We start from the raw sequence: 17,343 nt of genomic DNA, 5'->3' as shown, positions 1-17,343 counted from the left end.
CATTAAGGTGCCACCAACCTCCTGTGGCACACAGAGGCACATGCAAGCACACACCCACACACACACAAATTCAGGCATCAAAATAATGCAATATCGCATGCCTTTTTTACGACTCCAGCTGCCCCTAGTGGTGGGCTGATCTCACTCCTTCCTCTGATTGTCCTCCAGTTGTGTAGCACATTTGCTATTGTAGCATCCGCACAACATCCCTTACACCCCCCACTTATATGAGTCTCCAAACACCAGGCAAGAGAGAGAGAGCACTTCATACCAAGCACAACCTATTCAGGCTGTTTGGAAGTGTTTGTCAGACACGTTCAGCACATAGCATCTCCTCTGAACCCCTTTTGTTTTAACCGTCTCTATACTCTATGTGTACTGCAGTTTTACTGTCAACCTCACGAAGCAGATCCTCAAGTCTACCTATACGGTTTTTGATCCAACCAATCACTTATTCGTGCTCAACTGATCACTTCATTCATTGGCTAATCATGTGGGGAACTTGTGAAGTGGTCTCCTGGATTTCTCTTGCATTTCGAAAGGACTCACAGCTATAGCAACTGTGACATGATACCATATACCTGCGTGGTTAGTCTATGAACTGATCAGTTGGGCATATTGTGGAACAAAGATCTGCATGAACAGGGTCCCCACGGACCAAGTCTGGGGACTAACTGGTCTACTGCTTCCATGTCTAACAGGCAACTTTATAGTGTTCTGTATTATTTGAAAAATCACAGCATGATTGAAAAAAAATAAGAAAATAATTCTATGCAAGTGTTGCATGAAACCTGATTGTTTCTTTTTGCAGTTCTTCTACACTTTTAATGCATCGATTCTGATTCTCCTTGTTATTTCTTAGTAATATTCTTGTCGACGATTCTGTTTGTAAAAAGGCAGTCACTCCTCTGAGTTACAAATGAACCATTTAAAAAGCAGAATGCATCTCAAATATGGAGTAACCTGACTATAACGGAGAATAATGAAACATAGATTAAAATTACAACATTAATGAATAAGGAGTCGTGTGGGTACAGGTGCCGACACTTGTATTCACTAGAAACGGAAAAGGGAAAACTGTTGAGTATTTTCTTCCCCCAGAATTCTCTCTCTTAACGATACAAACAAAAAGGCAGACATTTTTATTTTTTTAAATTGCACAAAATGTTTTACTTTAGAACGTGTGTTCTATTGAGCAGTTTGGATTGGCTCTGAAGCTATTTATTCCCACCCGTTCCTCGACGACCTATCAGAGAGGGATTGAGCGACTTGCTAAATGCAGCCTTGCATGTTTTAGCTCACTTAGAGATTTTCACTGTACTTTGGAGGAATATGACTTTCAAAGCGGACCAATGTAGTAATTGACAATGAAAAAGGTTTTTCGATTTATGAAGCACAATTTATACAAGGGTTATAGTTTAGTTTCCTGTCTTATATTCTGTATGCAATACAAAGCTTAACATTGAAAGAGTTAAAACGCCTTAACCCATCTGGACTTCCTCTTTTTGTGTAAGTAGAAAAAAAAACATTGCACTAATTTAGTTTTTTGATGGTTGCTTTGTAATGCAATAACTGCACTAAATTATAACCATGTATTATCTATTCACCGGACTCAATCACAGTGTGCTAGCGTGACCCGACGCTCCTTTCCTCAATTTCTGAGACAACAAAAATGTAAAAAAAAAAAAGAGATTTCCTGCCTGTCGCTGTATAGAATGCTTTCTATTTAAGAATATATTAGTAAAAATGCTAAGTGAAATAAACATTACATTTTATGTACTTTTAATGCTGCCATTGTCATGTGCTTTCTTGAACGTTGTAGCTCTTAGGACAGCAATCTTGTCAATCGAGTCCAGGGAATTGATATCAGAACCTTTGTAGGGCTCTGGTGAGATCAGTTTATGAAAGACTTATTTTAAAACGGTGTCAGTCAAAAGTTGGTTTTATTCACTTCATAGATATCAATGTAGCAAACATCACATCCCAAAATACTCATCATAACCAGCTGACTGATGAAAGAAAAAAACACCACATCTACCAGGTTTCTCTGGGAGACAAAAGGTATTCAATGTATTGGTCTTTTTACACCATTTTAAAACTTGTCACAACAGGGCTAACTCCAATGAAAAAATGTATCATACACAATCACACTACAACATTTCTGTCTTGGCCTTTTGGGACCGCTTGTGTGTGGTTACAGGGGATCTTTGAAATAAGTAGGTGTGGCGCTCACATGACCTTCCATTACCGTCTCTTCCCCACACAGACCAAGAAGCCCTCTATTCTCCTGTAGCAAAACCAGACGGCTATATGAACCCCCAGGCCCTTACATCAGCCTAACATTTCGTACAGTAGCCGGGCTACAGAAGAGGAAGCCTAACTATGGAGGAATGAGAAAGTAGGACTGTAGAGAGTGGCAAGACTGAGAAAGAGAAAAAAAGAACAGAACAGAAGACACAGATGATAAAAACGAGTGAAAACCCAGTGTGTGTGGTGGCAGGTCCTAGGGCGGCGTAACCATTTAACACGATCTGGCACGTCAGGCGAAGATTGTCTCCTCGCGCCTCTTCTTGGTGAGGATGGTACCAGGCTTGTGCTGGGCGTCGGGGTGGTTGGACAGCTCGGGGGGGCAGGTGGACACGGGGCTCTCCAGGAAGGCCTGCTTCAGGTCGTAGAACACTGACGAGTCCTCCTTGGTGAGGAAGGTCAGCGCCACGCCGCTCTTCCCAGCGCGACCCGTACGACCGATACGATGGATGTAGTCTGGAGGGGAGGGCGAAGGGGCAACGTCACAATAAGTAGTAAGACAAAGGTCTACACAGCAGTTAAAGCATTAAGAACTAAATCCATGACTGAAACTGTCTGGGACCAAGTTAACCTTGCAGAATATACATGCTTAACGATCTGCATGCTATTGTGTCAATTAGGGGAAAACACTGCATGAAACCTTTCCTCTCCCACACACACACTGCGCCCAACTTTAAAAACATTAGGCACCAAACAGAATTGAAGGAGCACCAGAAAGAGATCGATGTTTAATACAGTTAGGCTTACATCAATCTCATGAGCAGCAGACCCTTCTCCTTTCTTCCTGTGCTCACCAGATTGGCCTAGACGCACGTCCTCTCAAGTTACCAGCTTATTATATAGCTAGGTAGCATGACTGAACAAGGTTGTTCGTTATCAAACCAACAATTAGACGCCTGGGATTACTTTGAAAATGGCCCGCGACACGGTTTGTGAAATTATAGAAAGTGCGTGTGATTCCGCGATATAAAAGGAGGAGAGGTCGCTCCGGTAATATGGGTCATATTTTTTGGAATGGTTTGAGCTAGACACAAAGCAGTTTCCTTCGCTGTCAAGCATAACTGTCGTGAAGATGTGCTCCATTTGTCCTCTCTGGCACTCTGGAGGCTCAAGACAGTGAACTTGCAAAGTCTACTCTAAATTATATACATTATATATCTTTTTTTTACTGATGGGAGGAATAGATACTCCATATGCCTCTGTGACAGAGAACTTTAACCCCGGTCTACAAATATGGAAGGCAGTACAAAGTAACAAAATCCAACAGACAGGTGAGTGACCTAGAGCTGGAACAATAAAACTGAAAATGATTGACACTGACCATACCGATCACTTATCGCAGGCATCTCACTAAAATCGTTTAATACGATAAGTATCCTACACTAGAGAAATGTGATCGTTAAATGCGCAAATTGATGCCGACAAMCATCAAACTAGTAGTGTAACTGGTGCCCATTCATGTTAAAAACATATCGTTCTATTTATCATCATCGCATCAATTCAGGGAATTTTTCATCCACGTCGACCAGCTCGAGAGACCCCGGGGTCAAAGGTCATGGTATTACCCTCGATGTTCTTGGCCATGTCGTAGTTGAGCACCATGGAGACGTCGTGGATGTCGATACCTCTCCCAGCCACGTCGGTGGCCACCAGGATGTCCTTGGCTCCGGCCTTCAGGTTGGACAGAGCAAACTCTCTCTGCTCCTGGCCCTTGCCACCGTGCAACGTGCAAGCATTGTACTGAAAGAGACCAGGCGAGAGAGGGGGAGAAACATCATTAGAAAGAGAAGCATTATCAACCTCCTGGTTCCTAGAGTAGCCATAGYAGTGGTGAACGGATGACTAAAGGTCAAAATAGATGTATTTGAGGTGCCCTTGATTTAGTACTACGTTTGCACTTTTGGAGCTATTCCAGTCGTTACAGTGTACCAGGAAAACAAACCAGCACAGCTCAGGTATTAGAAAGTATTTGACCCAGTTCAGAGTGGTAAACATTTCCCATAATAAGAGCCTGAGGTCTCACCCCCATCTTCTCCAGAGACTTGGCCAGCACGTCGACACCCTTCTTCTGGTTGACGAAGATGATGATGGGCGGCTCGAACCCGCGCGCCAAAACATCCAGCAGCCTCTTCCTGGAAGACGAGACAACAAGGGAGACTCGGCATTAGCTACAGCTTCAGGGATAGAAGTGATGTGTGTGTGTGTGTGTGTGTGTGTCTCTCTCTCTCTCTCTCTCTCTCTCTCGAGTCTGTTACCTCTTCTCTCCCTCTCCCATGAGCAGGACCTTCTGTTCCACTCTCTCGTGGGGTTTACCAGCTGAACCGATGTACACCACGGCCGGACGACGCAGGTAGTTACGGGCCAACCGCTCTACCGCCGCGGGCATGGTAGCTGTGAACATGACCGTCTGAGAAACAGAGTGAGAAGGAGAGAGACGGACAGAAGGAGGAAAGGCAGGGGAAAGAGAATTCTCTTCTTAAATTGTACAGCTAGCTATAAAAATTTATATTTTCTTCAGTGAGTGTTTATCTACTAGAGCTTTAACAATCTCTCACCTGTCTGTACTTGTGTTTTCCCATCTCGAAGTTCATCTTCATTTTCTCGGGGTCCTCTGCCTCGTCCGTGTCTGGCTTCTGATTGGTCACAGGGATGTACTCCAGGATCTTCTGGACGTCAGGCTCGAAGCCCATGTCTATCATGCGGTCAGCCTCGTCCAGTACCACGTAGGTACAGCGGCCCAGGACCAGGTATCTGTTCTCCAACACGTCTATCAGACGACCCGGGGTGGCGATCACTATCTGGAAAACACACGCGTTTACTCAGACCTCACAAACACGCGTCTTAATATGGGCAATAATATTGCGTGTGCATCTGCATGTTTGCGCGTGCAAAAATGTGTGTGTGTGTGTGTGTGTGTGTGTGCGCATGTTGTTTTCTAGTGTCTGACCTCGCAGCCCATCCGGAGGCGGAAGCCCTGGTCCTCCCTGGAGATACCGCCGATGACGGCCACGGTGCGGATGCCCAGAGGTTTCCCAAACTTAAGGGTCTCCTCCTCGATCTGCTGCGCCAGCTCACGGGTGGGGGCCAGGATCACTGCATACGGACCCTGGTCCGAGTCCTCGATCCTACAGGGACAGGGGAAAGAGGGGGTGAGAAGGATGTGTGGTTTGAATGAAGGACATGCAACTCTTGGAGAGTAGTTTGAGGGGTAACCCTCTGGCTGGGGAGGTGACACCTCACCTTTCATCCTTAGGCAGGGTCGTGATCCAGACCAATAGGGGGATGAGGAAGGCAGCCGTTTTACCGCTACCCGTCTCAGCCACGCCGATGATGTCGCGGTTCTGTAAGCCAATGGGGATGGCTTGTCTCTGGATTGGCGTTGGATCCTGGACAACAAGGGAAACAAAGAGGAGGCCATTTTTTATACAGCAAGTAACGGCTTCAGTGCTGGATCAGGGGAAAGGCCCAAAGGTGTCGTGTGCATGCGAAGTCCTCAGCTGACCTTGTAGCCACAGTTGTCGATGACCTCCACGATGTGTGGGGGCAGGTTGTACTCCTTCCAGTTCCGGATGGGGTGGGGGATCTTGCCACCCTTGGTGGTGATACTGTAATCCTCCCTGAAGATACGCCAGTCCCTGTCCGCCATCTCCTCCAGCTTCTTCTGCGACCAGTGTCTGTCATCCCAACGCTGCTTGGCCTCCTTCTTATGAACCTTCTTCAGCCGCACCCTGAGGAGCGGGAAGGGGATGGCGCAGAGGTTAGAGGACGACAATTACCCGTTTGAAGCCGTTTCAAAGACATCGATTCCAATGCGTTATAGCGGGCATGGTATTTTGCCAGGTGTGTTTGTGTGCGCGTGACTCACTCCTCCTGCTCCTTCTCCTCCAGTGTGCGTCTCGTCTCCATCATGTCCACGTAGAAATGGGACTGGTCTTTCTTCTGTTGCTTGAGGTCGATCCCAGCGATGAAGCCCCGGCCATACAGCTGAACCTGGTGCTTCTCTTTATAACTGAGAGACGGAGGCAGAGCGGGATATTAGATGGGAAGAGAGCAGGCGGCATAGGAGAGAGACAAATGTCTATTGAGGGAGCAAAGTTGTTAAAGGTATGCGTCTCTCTCTCGGATCTGAGACGCGTTCCGTATCGGAGAGAGAGAGAAACCTCCATCCAAACGCTGCCAGTGCCATAAATAAACAAGTGATATTGACCAAATTAGCCAGTTACGTGTCCTTAAAAACAGCCTATAACAAATTACTCTGAATTTCGTCTCTGTTGGACCCGTGAAGGCCTCTAATCCAAATGATACATCTAATTCGGACACATCATGTTGGTGAAACTGTGAATTTATCATCCCAGTGTTCATATGCAGACTCACATGGGGTTGTAGTCGGTAGACGTGTCTTCAGAGGCATCCCACTCAAAGACAAACTTCCTGTCGTTCAGGTGACGTGTCCGCCGGCGCTTCTTAGTCCCGCCCAGGTAGCGCTCCTGATTGGACAGAGATGTGAGATGGCACAGTACACCGGCTCAAACACTTAGTTCAACCAATCATATCAAAGCTCACTCCTCCTAGACTGTACCACCGCACACTGACTCGGTACCGGTGCCCGTTATTGTTATTGTGTTACTTTTTATTATTACTTTTTATTTTAGTCTACTTGGTAAATATTTTCTCCTTCTTGAACTGCACTGTTGGTTAAGGGCTTGTAAGTAAGCCTTTCACGGTAAAGTCTACACTTGTTGTATTCGGCGCTTGAGACGAAAWGTTTGATTTGACAAAAAATAATAAATAAATCTGAGAATCTCCAGTGAACATGTTTTTAGTCCAGGGTCATATTCACTAGGCACCAAACACAGGACGACAGACTCAAACAGGTAGGGATGACATTACGTTGTCCAATAAGAAACGTTGTTTCCATTTTGTATTGCAAAATATTTAGCTATGTTTTGCTACGGTATCCATGAATGAATACAACCCAGAAATGAGCCTGTTTTCCTGAAACCGGCACATGGCCTCAATCTCAACCTCAACCTCCAGACATACCTTAATGGCCTGGAGCTCCTTGCCCTTATCCTTCTCCTCTCTGATCTTCTGTCTTCCGTCGTCCGCTTGGTCCCCGTTGTTCTCTCGCTCCATCCGCTCTCTCCGTTCTCGTCTGTCCCTCTCCTGGGGGTCCTCTGGGACACGGACAGACATACACCTTGTGAGCCGACAGCATTTTCAATGGAACTGTGAAAACAACTTACACCCTAACTCCAAGCACTGTCAGAGACCGAACCAGAGGTCTAACAGTGAGATACCTAACTTCCAGAACCCTAGGTCATGTTCAGTGGAGTGCAACGTTACTGAAAGTTCAGATAGAAACACGTTATGTAGACCAGACATGCTTCTCTGTCGTGTAGAATAGGGAATCAGTTAAGTTCTTTAGAAGACATTTCTATCAGCGACATTCAGAATATTGCGACCTGACTAACCCCATATAGAATAACTATCTTCAAAGTAATGACTCAGGACGTCTAGTTGTGAAGTGAAAGCTTATTTTAGTAATATTACTCGTTCACGTTACATTTAACAACTTTAGATTCTACAAAACAATAAAAGAAAGTTGCTAGCGAAAGTCGGGATAATCATTTGTCACTTGTACATAATGGCGCGTTCTTCGTTTTTCTACAACCTGTCGCAAGGCATTCTGGTACTTGCAGTCAATAGCGTAATCCAATACTAACCAATACAACATAAATATGAATGTAGTTCTATCAATCTCATCACACGAATTTCTAATACAATTACATATGTAAATAACTGTAAAGAAAATATTATTAGATACAGCTCAATGAATTAACTGTAATCATTAACTCTGTAACCCATTAAAAGTTACAACACCCCAAGCCCTCCTACTCACCCACCATCTTCCTCCTGACTAACCCAAGTCCCTCCTACTCACCCACCATCTCCTCCTGACTAACCCAAGCCCTCCTACTCACCCACCATCTTCCTCCTGACTAACCCAAGCCCTCCTACTCACCCACCATCTTCCTCCTCTCCCCCTTGAAAACTTACCCGCCCCAAGCCCCCCCTCCTACTCACCCACCATCTTCCTCCTGACTAACCCAAGCCCCTCCTCACTCACCCACCATCTTCCTCCTGACTAACCCCAAGCCCCTCCTACCTCACCCACCATCTTCCTCCCGACTAACCCCAAGCCCCTCCTACTCACCCATCATCTTCCTCCCGATGTCCTGGAACATCCTCCTCTTCTTCCTGTCCTCATCGATAGTCTTCTTCCTCTCCTCAGTCTGCTGCTGCCTCCTTTTCAGAGCCTCCGCCTCGCGCTCCGCCTTGGACAGGAACTTGGGCTGAGAGAGGGAAAGGCATTCAAATTCAGTAGGAGAAGCCTAGCTTAACATTCTTACACTCCCATCTTGCTCCTCACTGCAACCCAACAGATTGACAACCAAATGAGCACTCTTAAGGTCTCACACCTTTGCCTCCGCCTCCTCCTCTGCTTTCTTCTTGGCTAGAAGTTCCTCTAGAGACAGTGGCTGGACCTAAGAGAGATACAGAGAAATACTCATTATGAAACACAATGCAACCCAAGGTACATCACAACGTGGCAGTTAGCTGGGCTTTGGAGAAGAGAGAGACTGCTCCCTGGTCATACCTTGCTTTTCTTCTTTTTCTCATCTTCCTCATCCTCCTCTTTCTTCAAATCCTTCTCCCTCTTTATCCTGTCCTTGGACTTGGGGGAGAGGCTTCTGTAAGGAGAAGTAACCACTCAAGTTGAAAAGGTAAAGGAAAAAAAGATTTGAAAATGTCTCTGCATATTACGTGATGTTTTAAAGACGCATAGCTCACACTCAGTTACTGAACGGAACAAAGTGGGAGTGTTCCACATTCTGCTGAGAACATCAGCTCTTTATAATGCCTAGAGACGTTTTTAACGTCTCTGGATGGAACCATATCATTAGGACACCTTGATCTTGTTATTCGGCTCAAGCCTGCACCGAATAGTCACCCTGTGACTAAAACACCAGGCTGATTCAAGCCTACAGACCTGGATTTCTTGCTGCAGTCTTTGTCTCTGCGGTGACCGTCCTTGTCTCGGTCCTTGCGACCCCTCTCTCTGTTCTTGTCCCGGTCGTGCTCTTTTTCTCTCTCCTTGTCCTTCAGACGGCGATCTCTGGAGGGGAAGGAAAGGTCAGATGCATAGAAATATTACCAACCTGCGATAAACCCACTGGAAGTTAACTCGAAATGACACAACAAGGTTCCAGTTTAACAACGCTTACTAAACCGTATTAGCACACTACATGGTTGCCATTGCACTCAGGCCAGGTTCATCAACAACGAGACCCCTACRCAGGCGCACTAATAACAGAGTGATAGCCCCGTAACAACAGAAACATAGGGATACTTAAAACATGAACTTAACACTGGACACCTTTCAAATACAGTGGAAAGACGGGAGTCAGATAGCAGATGTGGTTCGCCTAGCCAGAATAGTTTCGATCAGTCGGTCGCACATCTTCCCTACAGGCCGAAACGCACCGCTGCATGAAAAACGTACCTCACTCCAGCGATGGAAGATGTCGCTGTACTCCTAATATTCCCATTATACAAACTGATAAATCGAGAAGATTGAAATACTGCTCTTTTTTTTTTATTTAAACAGCCTTTTTTCGTTCTCATGCTAGGTAGCAGAGGCCACAACAACCATTTTGGAATGACACGTAGAACATCGCATTGAACGACAAAGGATAGTCAGCCAATCAGGCTCAGAATGGACTACTTCGTTGCGCTGTGGAAATGTCTAAATAAAATTCCAAAATGGCTGCTATGGCTTCTGCTACCTAGCACGAGGACAAAGAAGGCTGTTTAATACGGTGTTTCCCAACCCTGGTCCTCAAGTACCACCAACAGTACACATTTTTATTGTAACCTGGATAAGCACACCTGATTCAACTTTTCAACTAATCATCAAGCCCTCAATGAGCTGAATGAAGTGTTCGGCCAGGACCATGGCTGGTAAACACTGTTTTAGAGAATGGGAATATTAAAGGTACAGCAGCATCTGCCATCCCTGGATTCCACGCTGCCCTGATTATGGCAGCAGTGCATTTCAATCTGTAGGGAAGCTGTACTAAATGCATCCGAAAGGTTGACACTATTCTGGCAAGTTGTTCGCATTCACCCACTACCAATAATTATGCGTCATTCAAACCTTTCTGCGGATTTCGATCGGTTGCGTTCACGAGAGCGTTGGCGAGGTTTCCGGTCCTTGGACGGGGAGCCTTTGCGTTCACGCTCTCGTGAGCGACTGCGTTTCCGCTCCCGATCCTTATCCTTGACTCCTGAGGTCTCTGCTGCATTGTTCTTGTCGGTTGGATCACCAGCCATCTGTGAGAACAGAATGAGTATAGCTTTGAGTTATAGGTCGTCAACTCCATGTTACCATCATATCAGTGTGTTATGTCCCCAACCCCCACTAAGTTCTGATTGTCTCCATTTATCGATTTCATGTACAACACTTAATGGTGTAACCATCATCCTATCAACTAGCTAATCACAAAAAAAAGACAACGATAATTTGATTCAAGTTTTTAGTGCTGGGCTGGAATAAAGAATTGCATGCTCAATAACTATATAGCTAGCTCTCTCTAATGAGTTGTTGGCCTCCGGCTTACATGGTTGGTTAGTGAACTAGCTAAATGTCAGGTAATTATCTACCTAGGTAGCTACTGAGGTAACTAGCAAGTATGATATTATCATCATGATTATTTTTTGCAAGACTCAAAAACAATCGTTTGGTATTTTTTTCATTAGTCCATTGTTAATGCGGTACCAAATGTTTTGCGTGTCAGCAGTCAAGTTTTCAAGATATTGGACTTCCAAGAAGAATATACCGAGTTCAAAACAACCGGGAACTCCAACTTCAGTGTGTTTCAAGACAACTGGGAACTCAGGGGGCAAAAAACAAACTTAGACTGGGAAAAACTGTTTTGAACAGTCATCCTACTTGGAATCCCAAGTCGGAAACGTAGACATCTTGTTAGAGCTTGTACTTTCCGACCTGAAGTTCCCCCCCCAGTGCCCATGCTGTGGCAAAATTTGGTTAAATCATGGCCTTAGTGATCTTCAGGTCAGAAATTTCCAAGTTCCCAGTTGTTTTGAACACAGTACCAGTTGCCTTGAAAGCACCACCTGTGTCACTTCCACATCATCATGATGATACAAAATGAAAGTGACACTTTTGCTGCATTCAAACAACTGAGAGCTCAGGACTCTGAAATCTCCAACTTCAATGCATTCAAAACAACTGGGAATTGAGGGGGGAAAACGAGCTCCGACAGGGGAAACGTGATTGTAACGGTCATCCAACTCGGAATTCTTTCTAGAGCTCTGACTTACTGACCTTTAGATCACTGACGTAATGATTTGACCTCCGAGTTCCCAGTTGTTTTGAACGCGGCATTTGCTTCTTGAAAATCCTATATTTTATGGTGCGTTCAAGACAACTGGGAACTCTGAAAAACACAAGGTCAAATCATGACGTCAGCGATCTTTAGGTCAGAAAGTCAGCATTCTAGGAGGCCCGAGTTCCCAGATGGAATTCTGAGTTGGATGACCATTCAAATAGATTTTTACCAGTCTGAGGTCCCCCCTAGAGTTCTCAGTTGTCTAAATGACACGTTCAAAACAACTGGGAACTTGGAAAAACACGAAGTCAAATCATTACGTCAGTGATCTTCAGGTCAGAAAGTCGGAGTTCTACAAAGAAGCCCGAGTTCCCGAGTTGGAATTCTGAGTTGGATGACCATTCAAATCGATTATACCCTAGTCGGAGCTCGTTTTTTCCGAGTAGTTCCCAGTTGTTTTGGAACGCGGAATTAAAAACTTGACTGCTGACATGCAAAACATTCTGGGACAGTATCAACGCTGGGCTAATGGGGGAAAAAAGCGATTTAGTGGATTTTATCTTTAACTTCCTAACGTTACTTAGCTACTGGTAGTTAGATAGCTAACGTTAGATACTAGCTAGCAAGCAAGCTCGTTAACGACTGGGGGACAGATTATAGAAATAAAACACGTTTCATGGATTAAAGTCCAAACGTTATTTATAAACACTGCAACTGTAAGGTTTTACAGCCTAACCTAAGTAGGTAAAATGCATGTATATAACTTAAAATACGAACCATGGTCACTTAAAAACAAGATGCTTACGAACTATCTTCGTTTTACCAAGCCGCCATGTTGCACGACGCCACAAATGAAAAGAACAGCGGATTCTGAGTCTGGTAATTGTGGTTTTCTAGAGGCGTTGCACAGTGTAGGTTCAGCATGGTGTTAAAAACATTTTCACTACATTTCCCAAGAAACACCGGTACAAGATTAGGGCCCACATTGTTTAGAACAAGGATACCTAAATGCCTGCGTGGTAATTCGTTGAACTGTTATGCACATTTGAAACGCAAGGTGGCGCAAACTTGCTTATGTGTTTTCAACAGACGAGAAGCAAGTCTGCTACTGATAGATAGTCGAGTCAATGATGTAGTAGCCTATGTAAACAACATAATACAGCCTATGGCTACAGTAGGCCAGACATAAAGAGACTGTTCTACACATTTATTAATTGAAGATCTCCAAGTTTATACAATAAACAAGAGAAGAGTCCTTATATTATGAGATGCATCCTGCAGAATGTTCTCATGAGTTACATGTATTGTAGCAAATTATGTTTGCATTCTTTTATTTGTTTGGAACCTAGTTTACTGGTCCCCCATCTAAATGGAACAAACAGTACATGGAGTCTTCGAGTATTGAGGAATCTTTAGCAAATTGGAATTTAAACAGAGCCCCTCAGACAACTGAAAGGAAGACTGCATTCTAATAATGCTTCTACTTATATAAATGGTGGTCATTTTATTCTTAGATGATGGATGTGATAATGGTTTAATAATCTGTGTTTCCCTTCCATTGAGAGAGGAACACTCCATTTGAGTTATCTTATTACAACGTTCCGGGAGAAGAGAACGGAGACATTCTATCAACAGAATATCCATTAGGCTTACATTGGTTGAAATGAATTTGTGGCATTCCACTTCTATACTCAAATTTGATTTGATATTTCACTATGACTTTAGTATAACATTAACAGGAAAGGAAATCCACCATGCAACATCGACAATTTCCCCTAACTGTGTATTGCCTATTATTGAGAAGGGCCTCCCCATTTATCTGCAGTATCATCAAACAGCTAGGTGATAGAGAGATGGAGGGAAAGGGGAAAAGAGACACCCAGTTCCATTTCGCCATGTGTGATTTAGTCAGCCATCTATTCATTATTCATGTAGAGACTACCAATCATGTTCCAGTCATTGAATAACAGGTGTTTCTCTCAGAACCAATTCCTGCCCGGCTGCCCCTCACCTTTCCCCCATCTGTCCTTATTGTTCCCCTTTACCCTCTCTGTACAGTCCCTTGCAGCCGCAACTAGATCCCTGCGCCCACCTCTCCCTATTCCACTATGAGCCACGTGCATTATATGCTCCTCTCTCTACGGACTCTGCACTGTAGTCAGCAGATTTTCACAACAGAATACCTCTCTCTGAAATTGAGGATTTGTGTATCTGGAAGATCTGATTAAAGGATTTGCTTTATCTGCCATTTGGAGCCACACTCCCACATCCACGAGAGGACACACACGGACACAATCCCACAAGAGGACACACACTTGTGCACACAGACAAGCAGACAGGAACAACAAGGCATAGCACAGTAGGCTACTACAGCGGAAGTATGGTTGGGTGATAGGGAATTTATGGCTTTTGTAGGATAGCTTATGTCAGAGTATCAGTCACTGTACTGTAACTGTCTTCATATCATATCTCAATATTCATATCTCAATCTCTACTATAGTCTGTGCAAGGGTAAACACGGAGTTTAAGGACAGACAGCCTCGCCAGGAGCTGAGACGGGAGAGGAGCTGATTCTTATTCTGGGCCTGCCTTTGGCTCCAGGGGGACATTGAGAGAGAGGTGTGGAGCAGCTATGGATGAGAAAACGATATCAGCATGGAGACAGATCAAAGTTGATGCTAAACAGGGGTGAAACTGAAAAACAACAGGGGGGGAACAATACATTGATTATTCACTCGGTTGCATAGTAATGGTGGATGCTGTTGTGAATGTGAGGTGAAGCTGTCAATGAGAATCTTTCTTTCTCTGGATTTTGTTTTGTCTTTTCTCATCTGTGAACAAAAGAGTAGAAGTAAAAGGTGAAAATGAGGCGCAGCTGTAGACAGGGTTAATACTGTATCTTCATAGTCATACACAGATTCAGTGACAGTGTTGTGAAACAAAGCAATGCACGTCTATCAAACACTATGTATTGATTTGAAATGGAATGGAATACAGGCTACGTAATTGATTTTTAAGGTTGATTGAATGACAAAATATGTCTTGAGACAAAGGATTTTCTCACAAAGAATGTATGGACACACAAGGTCAACGGTATGATTGTGTATATTTTTGGCTGTATGAAAAAACGTCAGCCGACTGTTCTCACAGACACACACACACACACACACATACCATCCTACTGTTGCTATGACAACAGATTTGAGAGAAAATGTAAAGTTATCATGTGTTCTTTGCTTGCTCCTGGCTAAATCATAATAAGTATGGAGTGAAAATTCAACAAAATCCCTCAACTGCTCTAAACTGTACAAAAAAATCTAGTGGTTTCAACTAATTGTTATTAAGTAACTGGTTATTTTTGGGGTTTACTTAACTTTTCGGTCCAAGTGTTACCTGAACTAAAAACAATTAGTTGGCCCAAACTTAGCTCTAATGTGAGAAAACGTAGGCAAAAATTCAGTCAACTTAAAATGATATGTTTGCTCAAGTTGTCTCATATGTTCATTCGACTAGAAATTATTTATTTGGGCATCTTACCTAAAAACGGATATGTAACTAGTTATACACACACACAGTGCTTTTAACATGAAATATTTTAAATGTATGTATTTGACACAGGTTGTCATACATGATTACATTGTGCATGTTCATTTGTACAGTAATTCATATTCAACATGTCCTCACTTGGGATKTAAACTCACAACCTCTTGGTTCACAGTATTCCAGTCATCCTGCAACACCACCATGTCTGTGTCAATGACTGATTTCACCTGTATTGCTACACTTTGCACTTCATGTTAAATGTTAAAAGCTCTGTTAAAAGTACACTCAAGAAAACCAATTTTATTTATCATAGTAATTCAGGAGTAACATTAAAACAGAATAATATTCCCCAACAACATTACACAAAAATAGCTTAAATCAGTAATAGTCAGATTAACTGATAATTGACACAGCCATTGAGACGTATCAGGACGATCAGAATGCCATGTTCAAAAGAACTGGGAACTCTGAAAAATACGAGCTCGGACTGGGAAAAGTCGATTTGAACGGTCATCCAACTCGGAACTCCAACTCGGGAACTCGGGTCTCTTCTAGAGCTCCAACTTTCAATCGGAAGATCACTGACGTCATGATTTGACCTCGTATTTTTCCAAATTCCCAATTGTTTTGAACGCGGCATAAGAGGTTGTGAGTTCAAATCCCAGATGAGGACATGTTGAATAATAATTGCTGTATACATGAACATGCATAATGTAATCCTGTATGTCAACATATGCAAGTTGAAAACATCGTATGTTAAAAGCACTGTGTGTGTGTGTGTTATTTTAAGTTAACTGAATTTTTGCCTACGTTTTCACAAGTTGGAGCTGAGTTTGGGCCAACAATTCTTTCAGTTCAGGTAACACTTGACTGAAGAGTTGACTAAACAAAAAAGGCTGTGGAACCAGTTACTTAATAATATATTATTTACAGTGTATCATCGACCTGATACGATATGATGTGCTCTTATTGGATTGATTGATGTTTCTTCCTGCTTCTCCTGTGTGAGGAAGGAATGCCTCAGTCCCAGAGGAATGTCCAGAGTTCATACACCTTGGCAGAGGGCTGAGCCTTTCTAAAGGCCACATAGTCATCAAACAACAGAGTAGAACATTTGTTGTGCAGTGTACACCCATCCAATAACCACAGGGTAGCTGCAGTTGTCTGTTCTACAGCGTAGTGTGCCTTCAGAAAGTATTCACACCCGTTGACTTTTTTTGTGTGTATTACAAAGTGGAATTAAAATGGATTGAATTGTCATTTCAAGTCAACGTTCTAAATTAAATACTCTGTAATGACAAAGTGGAAGAAACATTCTAACATTTGTAAAAGATTAATGAAAAAAAAAACATTAATATATCTTGATTAGGTAAGTATTCAAACCYCTGAGTCAATTACATGTTAGAATTACCTTTGGCAGCTATTACAGCTGTGAGTCTTACTGGGCAAGTCTGTAAGAGCTTTCCACACCTGGATTGTGCAACATTTGCCCATTATTCTTTTCAAAATTCTTGAAGCTTTGTCAAATTGTTTGTTGATCATTGCTAGAMAACCATTTTCAGGTCTTGCCWAACTGTAACTCGGCCACTCAGGAACATTCAATGTCTTCTTGGTACGCAACTTCAGTGTAAATTTGGCCTTGGGTTTTAGGTTATTGTCCTGCTGAAAGGTGAATTCATCTCCCAGTGTCTGGTGGAAAACAGACTGAACCAGGTTATCCTCTAGGATTTTGCCTGTGCTTAGCTCCATTCCATTTATTTGTTATCCTGAACCCCCCCCCAGTCCTTAATGATTACAAACATACCGATAACATGATGCAGCCACCACAATGCTTGAAAAGAAGGAGAGTGGTACTCAGTAGTGTGTTGTATTGTATTTTCCCCAAACATAACACTTTGTATTCAGGACTTTGTATTGCTTTGCCACATTTTTTGCAGTATTACTTTAGTGCCTTGTTGCAAACAGGATGCATGTTTTGGAATATTTGTATTCTGTTCAGGCTTCCTTCTTTTCACTCTTGTCAATGAGGTTAGTATTGTGGAGTAGCTACAATGTTGTTGATCCATCCTCAGTTTTC

General features: G+C 43.4%; 1 protein-coding gene across 1 annotated transcript; it reads right to left on the bottom strand.

The window, feature by feature from the left end:
- Nucleotides 1-2,035: 2,035 nt before the first annotated feature.
- ddx23 (DEAD (Asp-Glu-Ala-Asp) box polypeptide 23) lies at nucleotides 2,036-12,590 on the bottom strand. The gene is made up of 17 exons (XM_023990719.2): nucleotides 12,501-12,590; nucleotides 10,529-10,704; nucleotides 9,362-9,487; nucleotides 8,969-9,062; nucleotides 8,790-8,855; nucleotides 8,525-8,663; nucleotides 7,351-7,484; nucleotides 6,682-6,794; nucleotides 6,173-6,316; nucleotides 5,810-6,035; nucleotides 5,548-5,693; nucleotides 5,255-5,432; nucleotides 4,863-5,105; nucleotides 4,563-4,714; nucleotides 4,331-4,439; nucleotides 3,873-4,047; nucleotides 2,036-2,763 (listed from the first exon to the last, which is right to left on the bottom strand). Exons 1-17 carry the CDS (start codon nucleotides 12,501-12,503, stop codon nucleotides 2,540-2,542), a joined length of 2,448 nt encoding a protein of 815 aa, XP_023846487.1. The 5' UTR covers nucleotides 12,504-12,590; the 3' UTR covers nucleotides 2,036-2,539.
- Between the last annotated feature and the right edge of the window lie 4,753 nt (nucleotides 12,591-17,343).

This window comes from Salvelinus sp. IW2-2015, linkage group LG7 (assembly GCF_002910315.2).
Source record: "Salvelinus sp. IW2-2015 linkage group LG7, ASM291031v2, whole genome shotgun sequence".
Taxonomy (NCBI): Eukaryota; Metazoa; Chordata; class Actinopteri; order Salmoniformes; family Salmonidae; genus Salvelinus; species Salvelinus sp. IW2-2015.
This window is presented reverse-complemented; position numbering and strand designations above follow the sequence as displayed.

Excerpts from the sequence above, each read along its gene's own strand:
- ddx23 (XM_023990719.2), bottom strand. Across the intron at positions 9,488-10,528 it reads CGATCGAAATCCGCAGAAAG|AGATCGCCGTCTGAAGGACA; the intron begins GTTTGAATGACG and ends CTTCCCCTCCAG. Across the intron at positions 8,664-8,789 it reads AGGAGGAGGCGGAGGCAAAG|CCCAAGTTCCTGTCCAAGGC; the intron begins GTGTGAGACCTT and ends TCCCTCTCTCAG.